The sequence below is a fragment of the Somniosus microcephalus genome, chromosome 5 (assembly GCF_052327205.1).
Source record: "Somniosus microcephalus isolate GS21.2 chromosome 5, FLI_Smic_1.0, whole genome shotgun sequence".
Lineage (NCBI taxonomy): Eukaryota > Metazoa > Chordata > Chondrichthyes > Squaliformes > Somniosidae > Somniosus > Somniosus microcephalus.
In genome coordinates, this window is record NC_140991.1 from 127,214,339 (window position 1) to 127,236,240 (window position 21,902).

General features: G+C 46.2%; 1 protein-coding gene across 3 annotated transcripts in view; it reads left to right on the plus strand.

Moving 5' to 3' along the window:
- Nucleotides 1-16,473, plus strand: part of LOC147117307 (syntaxin-17-like) — a 99,400-nt gene extending 82,927 nt beyond the window's left edge. For 2 of the 3 annotated variants that reach the window (XM_085988185.1, XM_085988187.1), the window contains one exon: nucleotides 15,805-16,473. In XM_085988185.1, coding sequence (XP_085844311.1) covers nucleotides 15,805-15,906 — 102 coding nt within the window. In that variant the 3' untranslated portion in view covers nucleotides 15,907-16,473. Of the gene's footprint in view, nucleotides 1-4,616; nucleotides 5,533-15,804 lie in introns of those variants that run through there. The other variant, XM_085988190.1, reaches the window with a different exon arrangement.
- Nucleotides 16,474-21,902: the final 5,429 nt, after the last annotated feature.

Here is a 21,902-nt window from a genome sequence, read left to right on the forward strand (position 1 = left end):
CACTTGAAGTCTGTTGAAATCTTTAGACGTCTTCTCTTCTTTAGACCAGGATACGTTTATCTTGGCCAACTGCAGTAAAAAAAAACTAGGTATTGTATCAGTTCTTATTTTTTTTTTGCTCAAATTCTTCTTGTGGTGTTCACGTGTAGATTCCAATGATTGGCTCATCCAAGCTGGCTTTTCCCTTTGTCGTTCATGGTTGGTTCAAAGTTTAGTTACTTCATTATGCGAGAAGGTCTTCTCTCAACGCAGTGCTGGTTGGTTCCACTGGTTCCATAGTAACCCCAGATTTGTCCTTGGCTACAACTGTTTTTTTGTCTGCGTATGTCTGTTAAAAATGTTCCTCCATATTCTTTGTTCTCAACTTGCATTTTAAAGTGGTAAAGCCATCATTAAACATTCTCTTTTGTATTCAATTTTTTGTTGTTGTCAGGGATGAAAGTGCTAACTCCTGCTGAGATACAGATTCACAAGTGGCAACAATCCTATATTATCCTGTCCTATATTATACATCATGTATAAAAATAGACATTGAATTTTTACAGGCTGTTCAATCATTGGAGGCATCGCAGGCAAACCTGATCCAGTCTTTCCCTGATATCCACCTACGCACACTTTTCAACAGTGGTCAGTGAATAGCAAACTGTTGAGTCGCTGAGGCTAACTGTAGTGCACTGGCTAAGATCAGTTAACTCAGTACAGATTTGAAATTAGATGCGAGTCTTCCCAGTTCTGTATGGCACTCGGCTGTGCATGTATTCACTGAACCATCGGGAATGCGCACAGAATATATTTTTAATAAGGTGAATTCTTTGAGAGTCATGGAGTGACGAGACAGAGATTTAATTTTAACAATCAGCTAATTTTCTGACCTTGGCTACAATGATGTTGGAAAGTGCTGACCGGAGACCAGGTGCTGCTCCGATCAGAGTTACGATTGACATGAAAGTCATTCCTGGCCTGGTCTCGTTCACTTCATAGCAGCTGGCTCGCAAGATCACCAGATAAATACAGATTGGCTAATTGCCCTGTCTTAGCTCATCCATCCAAGAAAAGATATATACCTTTTAATATCTTGTAAACTTCTATAAAACTCCTTCTCAGTTTTCGAGCCTAAAGAGCACCAGGTTTTTTCAGTCTTTCCTTGTAACTGATATCAGGGATCAGCCTTGTGGCTTTTCTCTGCATCGTTTCTATGGCTTGAATATTTCACTTGTGTCTTGCTGATCTAAAACTGAACATAATATTCAAGGTGTGATCTGACCAGGGTATTGTACAGTTTTAGCATGACATCTTCTGACTTATACTCCACTGATCCAGCAATATAGTTCAGCATTCTATTCACTTTGTTTATTGCTGTTCCACATTGATTTGACATATTAATTGCTGAATCTAACATCAACCCCAGATCGCTCAATTTTCCTTTTTAACTTTTATTTAACATCATTCATTGTATGGCACCCATTTTTCAATGTGTAGGAGTTTTCACTTGTATGTACTAAATGTCACGCACTACTCACCATGGTATTGTACTTTCTGTTGTGTCTGACATCAAGTCCTGGATGAGTTGTAACTTCCTCCAACTCAGCATCAGGAAGACTGAAGCCATCATCTTTGACACGTCTTCAAACTGTGCTCCCTTGCCATTGACTCCATTCCCCTTCTTGGCCATATTCTGATCGAAACATACCATTTACAATCTTGGTGTCTTGTTTGACCCTGAGCTGAGTTTTGAACCCCACATCCTATCCATTACCAAGATCACTTCCATCTTTACATCATTGCCCACCACTGTCCCTACTTTAGCTGCTTTGCTATGGAAATCTTTATACATGCTTCTGCTCCAGACTCAAGTATTCCAACACTCCCCCTTTGGAAGTCCTTCCTTAAACCCTACTGCCTTTTTCCCTCTCCACCATTTAAAAACATTGCAAAATAAATCTATTCTAAGTAGCCTTGGGTCACCCTTCCTAATCTCGCCTTGGTGGCCAGCATCTGTTTTCCTTATGACTATTTGTAAAATGCCTTGGGGTGTTTCTTTTTGTTAAAGACTCTATATAAATGCAAGTTGTTATGTCCATTAATAGACTTTATCTAATTCCTTTTGTAGGTCCATGGTTGGTTCCCTTGGATCAACTACCCACCCCCCACACAATTTAGTATCATCTATGAATTTGATCCAAGTGCACTAGATTTCTTAAATTCAAGTCATTTAATGTAGATTAGTAACATTAGGGGTCCCAATGGTGATCTCTGGGGAGCTCTGTTCAATACTTTCCTCTCGCCCTCCCCACACATCATTCTCTTTACAAGTACCCGCTGCATTCTTTCCTTCAGCCAATTTTTTATCAATATATCCAGACTTTATTTTGAAATCTCACTGCTTTCAGTTTCAGCAGCAGCTCTCATAAAAAATGTTATTGAAGGCATTCAGTATATCCTAAAATTTGCGCCTGATTTGTTCCATTGATTTATTGGTTATCAGTGTTCGACTGATGGACCTATAGTTACCCAGATAAGATATATCCTCTTCTTTGAATAGAGGTACTACATTGGCTTGGTTTCAATTTAGTGGGACTGCTTTCGCATTTAGCAATTCTCTCATGATATTTGTCAAACTCCTTACTGTCTCTTAGTAACCTAGGATACTATCCGTCTCCAGGGGTTAGCTATTTTTCAGCCTATTTGGAACCTCCAGCTTGTTAATGTTGAAGTTTGGGTTATTTCCGTTAATGGTGGGCATGTTAATACAGTGCTTTGTAGTGTAGTAAATAATTTAAGGACTTCATCAATGAGTGTGTTCTCTGTTCAAGTTCATGCTTGTTAAAGTGGCATTAGTAGAGGTTTTGGGCAAAAGGGAGCTGCCTGGCCGGTCAACAGTTAGCACGTTGTCCAAGAGATCACGAAGAGAGAAAATCAAAGTGTCCTACTCTCAAAATATAGATCTGTACATTATTTACCAATTTTGAATCATAAATCTTGAAGTATTTCCTTTAAGATGTTTCACTTATAAAACTTTAACTTTCATTATGATGTTGCTTTGTGTTTTGTTTTGTATTACTTTTGGCGGTTTTACATTAACTTTTGCTTTCATCTTACAAATTTATTTTGCTATAATTAGGTTTTCTGGTGGGGAAAATATGTTCTATCAAATGCTTTCCCTTTCCGACCTTGATTTTTAAATAAACTAGTAACGGTGGTAACTGCATCTCAAACCAGATCCTTATGGCATCTGTAACTGGAAGCAATGGAGGCTTGGTGCCAAATATTTGGAAACAAATGGGAGTTCCTTACTGGAGCTGCAGTGGGTGTTCCCTGCAGGGTTGATTGCATCAGTTCAGTGTTTGCAACAGTTGATCATCTAGTTCATTGAGGGCACTGCTGAAGGCAAATCTCTTTCCGAAGTTTTTGATAACCAAAGCTTTGAATTTGTTTGGAGTAAAAGAAGTTTAAAGTTCAGAAGTATACAATTTTTAACGGAAAAGCTCAATTTATGCCGAGCTGTGTGTTTTCCCTTGTACGTGCTTTGTTTACATTGCTTTTAGTAAACAGTAACTTTTTACCTCCTAACCAAACTTCAGAGGGATTCTCTCCTTATCAAACCCTGAATTTTTACTTTGAAAAGTGAATTCCTTCCATTGTCCTTCCTCAGGTTGTTTATGAAAATGATCATGCTAGAAAACATTAGTTTGTTCCACTATCCCCTGGTTAGAGATATTTTAACGCAGTTTTCCCTCTTTTATATTTCCCACCTGTTTTTTTTTAATTTACTATCCGCGGTAATAATGAGGTGGCGCTTTGAATTGCTGAAGAGCCCAGATTTGTACTCTGGCTGCACTGAGTTAAGGAAAGAATATGTACTCTGAATTAGTAGACAGGAATGAAAAGGATGCTGACTGCCATTCTTTCAAAGTAATTGATCAGTAAATAGGGCCATGGTTGATGCCAGCTCAAGTTCCTCGTGACCCCTACCTTCTGGTGCAGAGTCTGAATGGGAGCTAGGCCCACGGTGTGAATCTGGATTTCTTTTATTTTTTAAAATATTATCTGTACATGGGTGGCAGAAAGGTTGAACACTTTGTATTGAATGTGCCTTCCCCACTCCCACAGTACTGTTTTCATTTAGCATAGACCTGCCAACTCAATAATACTGAAATATTTTGCTGAGTTTATGAGGCCCTGCTGGTGGCACAAGACTTTGCGGGCAGCGGGTTGGAAAATTGGCCGCAGAGTCCATGCAACTAATGCGAGGAACGCCTGATTTTCTGGCGGGCGATTCAATAAAAGGAAGCCACACTGCCAGCAAGTGCAGGCCTCAAATTAACAATTAAATTATCGAGAGAAGGTCCCATGTTAAATGTTACATTTTTGGACAAGGTTCTGCCCACTGTCCTGTACGTCCAGTTTTTTGGACAACCCCTGAAGTCTCATGGCCTTGTCTGAAAAGCAGGCTACTTAAAGGCAGCACGTAGGTTTTCCACAAAATAACTTTCTTATGTTTTCATGTGCTGTTTACTACATTTTGCTCCATGCATTAATTGGTGTTGCTGGTTGTCTTCCACTTTTGATTTTTTGTTTTTTCCCCTTGGCAATACTTGCTTCATTACTGGAAACAGAAAATCCTGGAAATACACACCATCTGTAAAGGGAAAAGATATTGACATTTCGGACGTGTACTCTCCGTCAGAACTTTTTTCTTATTTACTTACTTTGTTGTAGTTCATTGCTGCTGGCTTTGACATTGCACCTTGCCAAGAGTTGGTAACGGGAATTCTTTTGGGGTGTAGTAACCTGGGAGGTTATGAGTAACCTGATCCACCAGGTGGTGCTGTGGCAATTGCTCTCCTAAGTTAAGTCTGATCTGTACTGTTGTACTCTTTGTTTATGCTGCCTCATGGCAGAAGCTTTTATGTGCAAGGGTTGATTAAACCATGTTAAGGAGTTAACCTGTGTCTGTCTCCATCTATGGCCAGCTCAAGATATCGCATATGGCGACGAGAATAAAGGACGGAAGAGTTTTGGAGTATTCGGAAGAGGTGCTCGGGTTGGTTAGCAAACTAGTCGGAAAAGCACGAGGCTAGGCCGCGGGAGTCGAAATGGAGTTTGATTTTTTGGCTGAAGTGACCGGACTCCAAGGATGGCAGGAACGGTAGGCTCCGTGGTACCTTTTGACAGCAAGTCGCAGTCTTGGGAGGAGTATATTGAAATACTGAGCCATTTCTTTATGGCAAACGAGGTGGACAGTGCTGAAAAGAAAAGGGCCATTTTACTGAGTTGTGTGGGAGCGCAAACCTATACACGGATGAGGAATCTGCTGAGCCTGGAGCGGCCAGGAGAAAAATCTTTTGACGAGTTGGTGAGTCTACTAAAGAATCATTTCAATCCGAAACCTAGTGAAATAGTACAGAGATGGAAATTCAATTTGAGGATTAGGAGGCCGGAAGAAAGCGTTACCGAGTATGTGGAGGAGCTTCGGAAGCTCGCACAGGACTGTAATTTTGGAAATGCGCTCACAGTCATGTTAAGGGACAGACTAGTATGCGGAGTTAACGACGACCGTATACAGCAAAGGTTGCTGTCAGAAGAAGGATTAACGTTTGAGACGGCACTTAAAAAAGCACAAGCCATGGAGACGGCTAACGAGGACATTAAGGACTTAAACAATATGAGCAAGGAGAAATGGAGTAAACCAGGGGGAGGAGCTGTTTTCAAGATGGAAGCTGGCGCGAAAAGTCCACCAGTCGGGGTTGGGGATTGCTACCGATGTGGCGGGACGAGCCATTATGCAAAGGACTGCAGGTTTGCAAAGGCAAAGTGCCACAATTGTGGAAAAATAGGGCACTTAAAGAAAGTCTGTAAAAGGGCAGTGAGTGAGAGAAGCAGTGCTAAAGGGGCAAAGCATGCAAAAGGGGGGAGGGAGAAGTACACAAAGCGGGCAAATTACATTCAAGAGGAGGAAGAGTCTAGTGAGGAGGTTTTCACTGTATACAGTATAGACACTTCAAGGCCCAACGTACCCCCTCTCACTCAGTATTTGATAGTGAACGGAGGTCAAGTAAAGTTTGAGATTGACACCGGATGTAGTGTAACCATAATGTCGCAGACTGAGTACGCCAAGCTATGGGGGGAAGCAAAAGTACCAGAGCTAGGTACATGCTCCATTAGTCTCAAAACCTACACAGGACAGAAGGTGGACATTTTGGGGGTGGCCGAAGTACAAGTGGAACACAAAGGAGTCACCAAAGAGCTTACGGTGGTAGTGGTAGCAGGGTCAGGGCCAAACCTGTTAGGGCGAGGGTGGATCAGTGAGTTGAGTGTGTACTGGCAGGCAATGAATAAAATGGAGGACAGTACAGAGGCACTGCAAGAAGTGCTGATGAAGCATGAGTTAGTGTTCAAGGACGAACTGGGCACCTTAAGGGGAGCCACAGCCAAGATTCATGTAGCCAGTGATGCCACGCCTCGTTTCTTTAAACCAAGGTCGGTACCTTTTGCAATGAAAACCAAGGTTGAGGCGGAACTAGATCGCCTGCTAAGGGACAAAGTAATAGAACCAGTGAAATTTTCAGACTGGGCGGTACCAATAGTCCCAGTATTGAAGCCCGACGGTAACGTAAGGGTGTGTGGTGACTATAAGTTAACAGTGAACAGAGTATCATCACTGGAACAGTACCCCATTCCAAGAATGGAGGACATGTTAACATCACTCGCTGGGGGAGAAAGATTCAGCAAACGACATGAGTCATGCATATCAGCAGATATTGCTAGATGAAGAATCAAAAAAGTTTGTCACAGTGAACACGCACAAGGGGCTGTTCACGTATGCCAGGTTACCATTTGGTGTCAGTTCTAGCCCAGCAATATTCCAACGGACTATGGAGGGCATTCTGCAGGGCATTCCAAAGGAGGCCGTGTACTTAGATGATATTCTGCTAACAGGAAGTGACGATCAGGATCACTTAAAAACACTGGACAAAGTGCTACAGCGGCTGGAAGAGGCGGGGCTACGCCTGAAACGGAGTAAGTGTAGTTTCATGGAGAAGGAAGTTACATTCTTGGGACATCGGGTGGATGCCACAGGCCTCCATCCATTACCAGGGAAAGTGCGGGCAGTGCAGGATGCACCTGCACCCACCTCAGTGACTGAACTGAAAGCCTATCTAGGGCTCCTGAATTATTATAACCGGTTTCTTCCAAACTTATCGATGCTGCTGGCACCCCTGCACAAACTGCTGAGAAAGGAGGAGCCATGGCGTTGGGGGCCAGAGCAAGCAAAAGCGTTTCAGCAGTCAAAGGAGCTACTTCAGTCCAGCAGGGTGTTGGTGCATTACGACGAGAAGAAGGAGCTGATAATGTCCTGCGACGCATCACCCTATGGAGTGGGGGCAGTGTTGGCCCACCGCATGCCAGATGGAGCAGAAAGGCCCATCGGGTTTGTTTCACGCACGCTCACAGCTGTGGAAAAGAACTATTCACAGCTTGATAAAGAGGGGTTGGCCATTATATTTGGAGTAAAGAAATTCCATAAGTACATATATGGGAGGAAGTTTGTAATCAGTACTGACCACAAGCCTCTTATTAGCTTACTGAACGAGATGAAAGCGGTGCCTCAAATGGCATCACAGAGAATAATGAGATGGGCAGTAATAATAAGAGCCTATGAATATGTGATCACGTACAGAGCCGGCAAGGAAAACGGGAACGCGGATGCTCTCAGCCGCCTGCCCCTCTCAAAATCTCCTCGCAGTACTTCCCCTGAGGAGCACGTCCTGATGCTGGATCAGGAGACCAGTCCCCTGATGACTTCAGTGCAAATCCAGGGCTGGACAGCCAAGGACCCCGTTCTGTCAAGGGTCCGTGAGTATGTGTTGAAAGGCTGGCCAGATCACCGTGAGGGACCGGAGTTCGCGCCGTACAGACAGAGACAGCACGAGCTCAGTGTCCAAGATGGATGTGTGCTATGGGGAGCACGCATCATAGTCCCAGAGCGGGGACGCTCTACTTTGATGGAACAGTTGCATCAATCGCACCCAGGAATGACTAGAATGAAAGGACTGACTAGGAGCTACCTGTGGTGGCCTAACTTGGATGCTGAAATTGAGTCAAAGGTAAAGTCATGCACTATATGTCAGGAACAGAGGAAAGCGCCACTCCATCCCTGGGAGTGGCCCAGCAAACCCTGGAGGAGAATTCACATAGACTATGCGGGACCTTTTATGGGCAAAATGTTTTTGGTGCTGGTTGGCGCTCACTCAAAGTGGATCGACGTTTATCCAGTGAGCTCTGCAACGACTGATGCCACACTGAATTGTCTCAGGAACAGCTTCAGCACGCATGGTATTCCAGAAATGATTGTATCCGACAATGCACAGTGTTTTGTTAGTGAAGGGAGCAAAAAATTCATGGTAAGGAATGGAATCACACATGTCACCTCGGCTCCATATCACCCAGCCTCAAATGGGTTAGCCGAGCGAGCCGTGCAGACTTTTAAGGAGCTCATGAGGAAGAGCTCAGGTGACACCCTGGAGACCAAGCTCAATAGAGCCTTGTTTAGTTTTCGTATAACACCCCAAGCTACCACGGGGCTTTCTCCGGCTGAGTTGATGATGGGGAGAAAGTTGCGGTGCACGTTAGACCTGATACACCCAGATCTCAAAAGCAAGGTTGAGACAAAACAAACAAACCAAAAAGCGTACCATGACAAACATACTAAAGCTCGCCATTTCGCCATAGGGGACTCTGTGTACACCCGGAACTTCGGTTATGGACCTAAATGGATACCAGGACTAATCCAGGACATTACAGGACCTGTGTCGTACTCCATGTTACTAGGGGATGGTCGAGGGGTTTGTCGGCATGTGGATCAGCTTTTCAGCCGGCAGCAGGGGGAACTGCCTCAGATGGAACAAAGGGCAGTAGAGGAGGCTGTTCCAAGACCCAGCACGACTTATAAGGTGCCAGTGGACACTGGTACTGCCAGGCCACAGTGGGACAGAGTAAAACCAACATCAGAGACTACTACAATCTCAAGTGTGAGTGAATCTGAGAATCCACCACAAGTGGAATTAAGACGTTCACAAAGGATTCGCAAGCAACCAGAAAGACTTATACAAACCTGTTAAATTAGTCAGGGGTTAACCATGGTTAGAGCATACTGGTTAATTAAAACGTAGTACCTAGTAAGGGTTATTGTTTAAGAATTGCATACGGCAATCTTAAGGGGGGAGGAGTGTAGTAACCTGGGAGGTTATGAGTAACCTGATCCACCAGGTGGTGCTGTGGCAATTGCTCTCCTAAGTTAAGTCTGATCTGTACTGTTGTACTCTTTGTTTATGCTGCCTCATGGCAGAAGCTTTTATGTGCAAGGGTTGATTAAACCATGTTAAGGAGTTAACCTGTGTCTGTCTCCATCTATGGCCAGCTCAAGATACCACATGGGGGGTTATGAATGTATAATTGCAGTGAGCTAGAGGAGTCCGTGCAGGACCAACAAATGTAGATGCAACAGCTCTGAGGTGTCATTACCCTGGGATCTGTACATCTAGACCTGCATCTGAACATGTCAGAGGAGACTTGTCTTCACTGTCCCCTCTTCACAAGCCAGGTTGCCACAGAGTTACATCATCTGCTGCACAATGACCTGCTCACAAACTCTGAATCAGGGATAGCTCTTCCTGGAGGAAGTGAAGATAACCACAGCATTAAGTTTTCACTCTCGTGTCCTTTCAAACCATCCAGGAGTAACCTGCCACATCAGGCAGCCTGCAGTGCACACCTGTATCAAATAAGTGACAGTTTCCGTACTTTCACGAGGAAAATCCACCACTTTTCCCATGGAATGGAGCTATCAGCTTGACAGGACATACAGCTTTCATTGGTTGGCAGGTTTCCCTCGAGTGCAAAATGTTGCACATGGTACTCTTGTGGGCATCAGAGCTTTTCATATCGTGAACAGAAAGAGTTGGCACTCCATCAGTTTTCAAGTGGTATCTGACCACAGAAACATCACTATGCACATCCAGGAAGCAATCAGAATGTCTTCATTGTGCAGCATTTCAAAGTTCCAGCATTATTTGAAGAAGAAACACTGGCTAGATAGCTCTTAGGAGACTAGGGCTAAACTCTGCTTCCATGGCTGCTGAACCCATTGAAAAATTCCCTAACAGCAACAACAATAACTTGCATTTATATAGCGCCTTTAACATAACAATATGTCCAAAGCACTTCACACAGGCTTACTCAGACAAAAATAGATGCCAAGGTAAAGAAGGCGATATTAGGAGTGGTGACCTAATACTTAGTCAAAATTGGGTTTTAAGGAGGGGAAGGTGAAAAGGCGGAGAGGTTTAGCGAGGGAATTCCAGAGTGTAAGACCTAGGCAGTTGAAGGAATGACTGCCAATGGTGGGACGAAGGGGGATGCACAAGAGTCCAGAGTTGGAGAAATGGAGAGTTCTGAAAGGGGTAGGGTTGCAGAGATAAGGGCTGCGATTTCCCCAACCTGGGTGGGGTGAAGGCGGGAGATGGCGGCGTCGGGTGATGAACCCGCTCCTGCAGCGATCCTGGCCAAAAATTAGATCTTGCCATTAAGGGCCTTGTTAGGCCTGCCCTGCGTGTTTCCCGTTCCAATTAATGGGAGCGGGACTGGTGACGTCGCCGGATGACGCGCTTCTTGCCGGTATATTTAAAGGGGCCATGGCCCCATTTGCTGACAGTTGGATTTTCTTTTTTGACGCTTGTGTTACTAAGTGGAGGTCTGTACCATGACGCCTGAAAGGCAGAGATCTGCGCCTCGTTACAATGGTGAGTCCCTCCAGCATCTAGTTGAGGGAGTGAGGGCGCGTAGGGAGGTTCTCTTCCCTGCGGATGGCAGGAAGAGGCCTTCCCAACAGACTAAATCAGCGTGGCTTAATATAGCCAAAGAGATAATGGTGAATTCAGTAGTGCGTCGCACTTGGGTATAGTGCAGGAAAAGGTATAATGATCATCTAAGATCAGGAAAAGTAAGTATAAACCTACACTTACCTTGATGATGTTGTGCCTGTCATCACATCCCCACCACTGTGCATTGCCAACCATCCTCCTGCACAAAGTTACTCAGTCCAAGATCCCTTAGACCTTCATCCATCCGTCTCTGTCTATTTACATTATAAGGTCCCCATCTTAATTTCCACCCCTCACACTCAGCATCATCACTATGCAATGAAAGCAAGTAACAGCACAAAAGGAGGCAACTTGGTATCACCAAGCCACTCCATCAAAGCCTCCCTGTGAAGCTGTATGCCATTCCATTAATGGCGGTCATTCCATCAGTCTCTTTAAACCTTCTCTTCTTTGCCTCCTTGCAGGAAAAGATTGCCCACAACGAGAGGGAGAGAACGGGAGGAGGCCTCAGTACATCTTTCATTTGTCAAGCGTGGAGGAGGGAGCACTTGATATTGCCGGTGTGGTGGAGGTTCCAGAAGTGGGGGACGGAGAGAGGGGCTCAATAGAAGAAGTTGGTAACAGAATTATTATCCATACAGTTGCATGCCTTTCATCAGTCACTCATATGGGGTGTTATGTGATCAGAAAATTAATGGTGATGATGTATATAATGGTATGTGTCTGCACTTAAGATGTCATATTTAAGTCGTGTCTTTTCTCTCCAACAGGTCCATCAGGAGCCGCACCCCCCTTGCCCCACTGTCCAAGAGCAAGAGGAACAAGACTCCTCAGAGGAGCCTTCTGCCTCTGAGGGCACAGCGTCACCTCACAGAACACAAACCAGCACCAGCGCAGAGACGCACACCTCGGTGGGGCCTTCGCGAGATAGAGTAGTGTTGTCACCTGGTGTCTCACAATTCACAAGTGAGCAAAAGGAGATGGTGGAGACAGTGACAGCAGTGGAAACTCCTCATTGGAGGGCGCAGGAATGTCCTAGCTCTGCTCGGCTGCATGCAGACGCTGAGCCTCGGGGGCCATCCAAGAAGAGGGCAATCCTAGAGCTGCAGGAACAAGTGCAGGAGGCTCCGACTGGTTTTGCGACTGCGCTGACTACGAGTGTGCAGAGAATGGAGGAGTCCATCTCCAACATGAGCAGCACCATGGCGCAGTCACTGGCATCTATAGCTTCCTCGATGGATAGGATGGCCACCTGCATGGAGGAATCACAGCGCCAGTGTAATGACAACATGGTTTCTCTTCTAAATAGATGGTCATCTATGGAGGAGAGATACCAGAGGCTCATAGACGTCCTTTCTAGGAGGGATGTCCATATAGACGTGGGCCCTAATGTCCGCACTGATGTGCAGCAAGGTGTTCTCCAGCTTCTTGCTAGCAGGGAAGTGCGGGTGTCCCATGAGAGGGATGATGGTGGGAGGGACATGGAAGTGGGGGCTCCGCTCCAACTTCCACCCCCTTGCCAGCCCCTCGGTCAGAGCCGCAGGTGCCTCCCTGGAGAGTGATGGCCGAGTCTGCCCCTGCACAGTTGCAGGAGAAGCAGACTTTGGCGGGGCCCTCACAGGCCCCAAAACCTAGAAGACGACCGCCAAAGGCATCTAAGCAGTTGCAGCAGGGAAGTGAGCAGGCTGCCTCTACATCTGCTGAAGCCACAGGGTAGCACCACGTAGAAGCACCTGGAAAAGAAAGATCCCACAAAATAGTCACAAAGGTTTTCACTCGGGTGTGATTATCAGTATCATTATGATGGTTGTAAAAATATGGAGCTATGTAATTAAATCATTTATTTCTCTAACATTGCAGTCACAGCCAGATGTGTGGGATAGAATGGAGGTGGCAGAGTGTATGGTCAGGGCTGATTGGATATGTAGCAATGGTGCTGATGATGAAAAGAAGGAAGTAGTCATTGATTGAATGGTTTATGTTGCTGGTGTGGGATGATGCCAACCTGTGCCAGGCAAATGTGTGACATCCACAAAGATACTGGAACCTGGCATTTATGAGGACGTCCCTGGCGTTACGACCAGCAATATTCTCATGCACTGGTCTTAATGGCTGTGCCGGCTCCTCCAGGTCTTTCTCATTGGTGTTGCCAACCTCATGTTGCTCCTCTTCCTCCTCCGATGAGGCTCTTTGCTCTGCGCCATCTTCATCATCTACCGCCAGTCCTCGCTGCTGAGCGATGTTGTGAAGGGCGCAGCAGACCACGACTATTCTGGATACCCTCGCTGGTGCTTACTGAAGGGCCCCTCCAGATTTGTCCAGGCATGAGTTTGCTCGATGATGGTTCTTGTGGAGATGAGGCTCTGATTGTACCTTCCATCAGCCTTGTTTGCTGGCCTCCTCAAAGGTGTCATCAGCCATGTCTTGAGGGGATAGCCCTTGTCCCCAGGCAGCCAACCTGAAAGACTGGTTGGCAGTTTGAACAGCTGAGGGACGGTTGAAAAACTTACACGGAGGCGGGTTCAGAGCGGACTTCCGCCCCGCTGTCAATCAGGGCCATTTTGACAGCGGGTCCGCCTCCAAACCCACTCTCGCAGTGCTGGGAAGATTCCGGCTAAGGAGTGGGTGGGGGGGAAAGAGGGCCGAGGCCGTGAAGGGATTTAACCACAATGATAAGTTTAAATTGGAGGTGTTGGGAGACTGGGAGCCAATGCAGGTCAGCAAGTACAGGGGAGACCGGGAGCCAATGCAGGTCAGCAAGTACAGGGGAGACCGGGAGCCAATGTAGGTCAGCAAGTACAGGGGTGACCGGGAGCCAATGTAGGTCAGCAAGTACAGGGGTGACCGGGAGCCAATGTAGGTCAGCAAGTACAGGGGTGACCGGGAGCCAATGTAGGTCAGCAAGTACAGGGGTGACCGGGAGCCAATGTAGGTCAGCAAGTACAGGGGAGACTGGGAGCCAATGTAGGTCAGCAAGTACAGGGGAGACCAGGAGCCAATGTAGGTCAGCAAGTACAGGGGAGACCGGGAGCCAATGTAGGTCAGCAAGTACAGGGGAGACCGGGAGCCAATGTAGGTCAGCAAGTACAGGGGTGACCGGGAGCCAATGTAGGTCAGCAAGTACAGGGGTGACCGGGAGCCAATGTAGGTCAGCAAGTACAGGGGTGACCGGGAGCCAATGTAGGTCAGCAAGTACAGGGGTGACCGGGAGCCAATGTAGGTCAGCAAGTACAGGGGTGACCGGGAGCCAATGTAGGTCAGCAAGTACAGGGGTGACCGGGAGCCAATGTAGGTCAGCAAGTACAGGGGTGACCGGGAGCCAATGTAGGTCAGCAAGTACAGGGGTGACCGGGAGCCAATGTAGGTCAGCAAGTACAGGGGTGACCGGGAGCCAATGTAGGTCAGCAAGTACAGGGGTGACCGGGAGCCAATGTAGGTCAGCAAGTACAGGGGTGACCGGGAGCCAATGTAGGTCAGCAAGTACAGGGGTGACCGGGAGCCAATGTAGGTCAGCAAGTACAGGGGTGACCGGGAGCCAATGTAGGTCAGCAAGTACAGGGGTGACCGGGAGCCAATGTAGGTCAGCAAGTACAGGGGTGACCGGGAGCCAATGTAGGTCAGCAAGTACAGGGGTGACCGGGAGCCAATGTAGGTCAGCAAGTACAGGGGTGACCGGGAGCCAATGTAGGTCAGCAAGTACAGGGGTGATTGGTGAGTGGGACTTAGTGCAGGATAGGATGACAGCAAAAGTTTTGGATGAGCTGAAGTTTACAGAGCATGGAGGATGAGAGGCTGTCCAGGAGAACTTTGAAACAGTCCAGTCTGGAAGTGACCGATGCACCTCATCTGGTTCCACAGCTGCCAGCTGCACCTGGAAGAAAAGTATGCCATCCAACTTAGGTACAATGAAAGACTGTGGTTCTGTCCAGTGCTTAAAATAGTATTGCTTAAAGAAAGAACTTGCATTTATAAAGGGTGCAGGAGTTCCTAACTTGGACTTGTGCCATCCTTGATGGGTACCACAAGGAAATGTGCAAAAATTAGAACACTTTTTGCCTTCCTCTGATAGCAGCAAACTTCTTCCCTATTGGAGGCCAAGTACAAGGGACCTGGGTGACTGCAGCACCTTGGTTGGTGACCTCTCTCCATGCAGCTGGCACCTGTGCTTTTAGTAGAGAGTGGCTTTCAGGCCCGAACAGAGGTGTCCTCTTTTGGTGCATCTCCTGCAGTAGCATCTTTCTACAGCATCAAAGGGAGCAGCACTGTCCACGTGCCTTTGTGAACAATTCATCCACTTTCCTACCATCAACACAATTTCCCCTTTAAAAAGAGCTGCAGCCCTTTACGAGCTGCTGCCTTGTCAGGTTTTGTGCTCCGCAGCCACGTGTCCTTCAGGCCATGTTGTCTGGGCAAGCTTTTCCTTGGCTGGTAATCTATTCACATTAGAGGTAAGGTACTCTCATCCCAAAATTTGGCACAGCCCATCCCCTGCCCCAAGGGCCAGCACAAAATCAGGCTGTGATGTTAAGGTAAATAATTTAAGTTTTAATCAGGCACTGAATTAATTTAAAATGTTTGTATGGTCAGGAGTAATTGTTTGATTACAATTCAGACCATAAACTTTGCACTAAATTGATGCTTTGCAAAAATGCCAATCCACGTACCAGCTCAAAAACGCACTTACCGTTTGGGTAATGAAATTTTATTACTGCATTTGGTACTAAAACACATTTGTGGAACTATATTTTTGAAAGTTTGAGACCTTTAATTTTACGTTGACATTTGCTTATCTGCCTCCTGACATTTTGAGTACTTCATTTTCACAAGTTTCATTATCAACACATTTTTGTGGGGAAATTTTGTGAGTATTGCCCAAAAAATTAGTTTTAAATTTCTTTTTCTTTTTCTTTCTTTCCACCAGCTCCACCCCGCCCCCCCCAAATACCACCAGAGTGAACTCTTCCATCTGCTGGCCAAGCTGAAATTGACAACTGTCTCAACAGTGGTGGATGGGCTGGATTGACCTGGAGCCCAGCTAACTGGAGAGCATGTGTTTCACAGCCCATGTCACTGCTTGCCAGGGTGACTGGACTCACCATTCAATTTAGAGAAAACCAACTCTTTTTTTCCCTCTCCTTGTCCTGGCCGATATTTATCCCTCAATCAACATAACAAAAACCGATTATCTGGTCATTATTGCATTGCTGTTTGTGGGAGCTTGCTTTGCGCAAATTGGCTGCCGTGTTTCCCACATTACAACAGTGACTACACTCCAAAAGTACTTCATTGGCTGTAAAGAGGTTTGAGACCGTCAAAGGTGGTCGTGAAAGGCACTATATAAATGTAAGTCTTTCTCTCTTTCAGTGGAGGCAAGTGTACTGAATCATTGGACATGGCCCAGTACCTATCTGAACATATTGGTGCACCAATATATGGTGCCTTTTCCCTGTATGTTTTTTAAACATTATTGTGGATTATGCTTGAAGGTATTGTGAATTTAGATATAATGAAACTCCAGTGTGTCTATTCCTTTTGTAACTGAATAGAGTAACATCCTTGTAATTAAATTAATATTGCCTTACAGTGTAAATCTGAGTGCTAATCTTTCATTGTTTAGCCCACAAGGGACTGGGGAATGTGACTTGTAGATAAATGGCAGTTGGTGCCTCTAGTCCTAAAGCACTTAATCTGGGGTCTGTTCAGACTGACTCTATTAATTAAACCTACATTACCACATAATTTTTTTAAATTCCAGGGTACACTGAAGTACTTTATATCTGTAATGGGTCAAGGCAGACAAAAAAGTCTTGCCCATAACTATCTAGCTATACCTGTATTTGATATGTAATATTCTGAATGATTGCTTCCTCCAAGTATTTATAAGGAAAGCCAGAAATAGATGGTATTTAGCCCAGAGTGTTGAAAGACACTAGGGAAGAGATTTGTGAAGCATTGGCAATCATTATGAGGGGGTCAATGGACACTGGTGAGATACCAGAAGATTGGAAACAGGCTAATGTGGTGCCTGTATTCAGAAATGGTGACAGAACGGACACAAGCCACTTCAGTCCCACTAGTCCTTCTTTCATTCCATGTAAAATAATGGAATCGATTATCAAGAGTAAACGTGAAGACCATCTTTACAGTAACAATTTAGTAAACAACAATCAACATCAGTTCAGAAGGGGAAGATCCAGCCTGATGTATCTCCTTAACTTGAACTGTGGGAAGCTCTACGATCTTGACTCCCAAAAGGCTTTTTAACAAAATTCCAAACAAAAGGCTGTTAATTTAGCTTAAACCAGGTTTCAGGGTGAATCCTAGGAATGGATAGGAAACTGGCTAAAGGATAAGAAACAATTGCATCAGAGCAGGGCAATTACTGACTGGGGTGCCTCCGGGCTCGGTGCTAGGACTACTACTGTTTCTAATTTACATAAATGACCTGGATTCAGAAATTCAATGCAAAGTGGTCAAATTTGCAGATGATACCAGACTAGGAGCAGTGGAATTGGAAGATGTAGCTCAGAAATTACAGAATGAGTTGGATAAGATATATAAGTGGGTAGAATATGGCAGATGAAATTTAATGCAGACACATGTAAAGTGCTACACATCGAAATAAAAAATAGATGACACGAACTCCATGAATGGTGTTGAAATAGTTACGGTTGAGGCTAAAAGAGAACTAGCAGTCTTAGTGGACTCAGTGCTAAACATGTCCAACCAATGCAGAGCAGCAATCATCAAAGCTAATAGGATGTTGAACTACATAGTCAAAACAGTGGAATATAAGTCGGAGGAGTGCAGATTCACCAGAATGGTACCGGGGTTCAGCGGGTTAAATTATGAGGACAGGTTGCATAAACTTGGCTTGTATTCCCTTGAATGTAGAAGACTGAGGGCTAATCTGATCGAAGTATTTAAAATGTTAAAAGGATTTGATAGGGTATATACGGAGAAACTATTTCTTCTGGTGGGGCAATTAATAACTAAGAGACATGATGTTAAAATTAGAGCTAGGCTGTTCAAGAGCAAAATCAGGAAGCACTTTTTCATGCAAAAGATAGTAGAAATCTGGAACTCTTCCCCCAAAATTCTAGGTTAATTCGAGCTTTCAAGACTGAGACGAATAGATTTTTATTTTAGGTAAGGGTATCAAGGCGTATGGAGCAATGGCAGAAAAATGGAGTTGAGGTGCAGATCAGCCATGATTTAATTGAATGGCAGAGCTGGCTCGAGGGGCTGAATGGTGTACTCTTGTTCCTTATGTTTCTAGGAGGTAATGATCAAACTTTATAGTACTCTGATCAGACTGCATCTTGAATACTGCATCCAGTTCTGGTCGCCCAGAAACAAGAGAGACATTTGGGTGCTGAAGGCAGCACCGAGAAGAGCCATGAGTCTAATCGCTATTGTCAGGATAATGAAGTTTGAGAAAAGACTGGAGAAACTTGTGCTTTTCAGCCTCGAAAGGAACGTCTGAGTGGTGATCTTAGAGGTATACAAGATTGTTAAGGATATAAAAAAAGTTAACCTGGAATAATATGCTAAATTAAACTGCGGAAGTGGGACTAGTATTGGGTAACTTTATAACTGATATTGGAAAGTTCTTCTTCACATAAAGTGTTCAACATGTGTCAACAGTTGTGGAGGCAAAAACCCTGGAACCATTTAAGAAACAATTGGATGCTACAGTGGGGGAGAGAGGGGGGAGGGGTAGAGGGAGGGAGCGGGGGACATTGGAATCTCTCTGGATGGATGAATCAAAATGGGCCAAATGGCCTTCCTAATCTTTAATTAACTTGTGATCTTGTAAGGAACAAAGTCGGGATGTAAAGGGTCCCATGGCACTATTTGAAGAATAACAGGAGTTTTCCTGATGTCCTGTCCAACATTTATCCCTTGATCAGCATCACTAAAACAGACTTATCTGGTCATTTATCACATTGCTGTTTGTGGGGCCATGCTGTGTGTAAATTGGCTGCCACTTTTGCCAGTGTTGCAATAGTAACTACACCTTAAAAAAAAAAAAGTACTTCATTAGCTGAGAAGTGCTTTGGGACATCCTGAGTTAGTGAAAGGCATTATATAAATGCAAGTTCTTTATTTATTTCTATGTCCCCTCGTTCTAGAGCCCTCAATCACTGGAAACAATGGCCTAGAAATTCTGGGATTTAGCGCCGGCCGTTAAGGCCTGTTTTGAAGAAAAAATGGCGGCTGCCTGCTTCTGGCGGATCCTGTGGCGGCCGCCATTTTGGACAGGTCAGCGGTGCTGCCGTTGCCTGCGCTCGCTACAGAAATGGAAATGAGCCAGATCGTGATGTCATTGAGTGTGCAACGTTCACTTGACGCACGATCTGCCATTTTCGCTGTCGCCACTCCACTTACTGCCCTCTCTTAATCACGACCAGCTGTCCAAGTGTTCAGCAGCAGGAAAGAGCCTCCAGCAGCGCTATTTAAAGGAATCATCAACAACAACTTGCAGCTGACGAGGTTTCTCAGTTTGACTGACTCTGTGCAACTTTCTGCAACTCTTGCAGCTTTCTAAACTTCTTTAAAGTCCCTGAGGTGACAGGGAGTGTTGATGCAAGTGGAGAACGCCTTCATTCTCATTTAAAGGCTTCTGCTCACAACACTTGCTCACAGTCATGGGGGGGCTCTACTTGTAGTCCCCCTTGCGCTCGAGTATTTTCGGGAGAGGGAGCAGAGGCAGTGAAGAAGAGGAGAAGATGCGTGTAGAGGGAGGCGGAGGAGGGCTCTCAACAGGAGGTCTTACACACCTAGGGTCTTCCGAGAACACTTCGCTTACACTGCTCCACACAAGTGGAGGTATTAGGAGGCTCCACTTCACCAAGGAGGTGGTCACAGAACTATGCCATCTCCTGCAACCAGACCTGCAGTCTCGGAGCACGCAACCACGGCTCGCCCAGTGGCCCTCAAGGTCACCGTGGCCCTCAATTTCTTTGTCAGCAGATCCTTCCAGTCTGCAGCAGGAGACACACTAACATCTCCCAGTTCGCCATTCCATCGCTACATCCGGAAGGTCACAGAGGCACTCTACTCCAGCAGATGGGACTACATTGTCTTCTCGCTGGAGTAGGTATCCCATTTTGTGGTGTTCACAACTTGGCCGTCATGAGGATGCAGCCCTTGCCACTAGCGATTGCGGGACCAGCTCAGGAAGAGGACGAGGGAGAGGAAGAGGAGGGAGCGGGAAGGCAGGCAGCAAATCCCCGTTTCGGACGGGCTGTCTGTGACCGCCTCATCAGACTCCGATTCTAGTGAATGAAGCCCCAGATCCCCATTGCTCACCACTTCCCCATCATACCATCCCTCTGTCACAGAACATCACAGCATCCTCCTGGGCACAAAGCTGAAATGAGAGACACCACAAAATGCACATTCCAAACACACACAATAAATTTATCAGAATCAAATCAACATTACAATATCAACTAATTGCTCTTGTGCTTTCCCTTCGTGCCCATCATTCGTGTGCCTTTACCTACTCTAGTGCTCCTATGCAATGCTCCCCCAGTGGCCACAGCATGGCTGGTAGAAGGCTGCTGCCTTTCTGTGGGGGAGAGTACAAATGCCCTTGCAGGACGACCTTGACCAGCTGTGGACCCAGAAGGCCCGGCTGTAGACTGCATCACCTCGGCATAGGCGGCAGCTGGCTGATGGGCAGCGGCAAGGGAGTAGGGAGTAGGAATGCTGTCATCCTGAGAGGACAGCAGGGTCCTGCTCCACTTACCCACTGCCACTCCCCTAGGGTGGTGCCTCAGCATTCCTAACAATCTGATGGAGGACAGATTGCTAGGCTGCTGTGACACCCTGCAAGCCCCTTTCGATTCTCGTAAAACCAGCGACGATAGCAGCAGTCTGAGCTTGCGTAGCAGCAGTCTGAGCCTGCAGGAGAGCAGTCTGCGCTTCCACTGCGACGTTGGATCGCTTCTGCCTGTGCGGCAATGGAAGCCGCGATATCGCTCATCACACACAGCACCATGGCTGGGTCCACAAGGGGTCTCGTGGAGTTTTCCATCGTGGAAATCATGGGCTCCAAGCTCTGCGCAAAGCTCCGTCTAATGTTGGAGCCGGACTCCTCCTCGCTCCTTGACATTCATGAAAGGCTCTCTGGCAGGCTTGCCACTGCACCTAGCATTTCCGTTTGCCCATCACCCTTCTTCTGAAGGCTGCCCCATCAAGGTCCTCATCTGAGTTGTGTGCAGCAGAACTCATGCGCGACCTCACCATCCGGGGAGCTGCCCCCCCCCCCCCCCCCCCCAAGCTACCCTTTCCCCCTGGCCTTGCTGCAGTCCACTTGTGCCCGGTGCCTCATCCTGTGCAGATCCCGCCTCTTCTAACCTCTAAATTCCACACACTGCCATTTTCTGAGCTGGTGTCTGCGAGTATCAGATGCAGGGACAGTACGTCGTCATCTTCTCCTCCAGCACTCTCCCCTAGAATTTCAGGGACAGGCTGTGCTGGTGGCAGTTCTTGGGTACCTGAAAGTAGAAAGGCACAAGGGTCGGGTTGTGGTGAGGAAAGGGGGAGAAAAGCAAGATATCTACGCATACACCATCAGCAGCTTGTGAGTGAGAAGAGATTGTGGGATGATGTGAGGAGGAGGATTAGGTATGACCATACCATCATCATCACCAATGGCTTCAACTTCTCCCATTGCCACGGCCTCCGTCACTGCTGCTCCAATTATGTCGAGCACATAAGAACATAAGAAATAGGAACAGGAGTAGGCCATTTGGCCCCTTGAGCCTACTCCGCCATTCAATAAGATCATGGCTGAACTTCAACCTCAACTCCACCTTCCCGCACTATTCCCATATCCCCGCACTATTCCCATATCCCCGCACTATTCCCATACCCCTTGATTCTCTTAATATCCAAAAATCTATCGATCTCTCTCTTGAATATACTCAACGACTGAGCCTCCACAGCCCACTGGGGTAGAGAATTCCATAGATTCATCACTGTCTGAGTGAAGAAATTTCTCCTCAT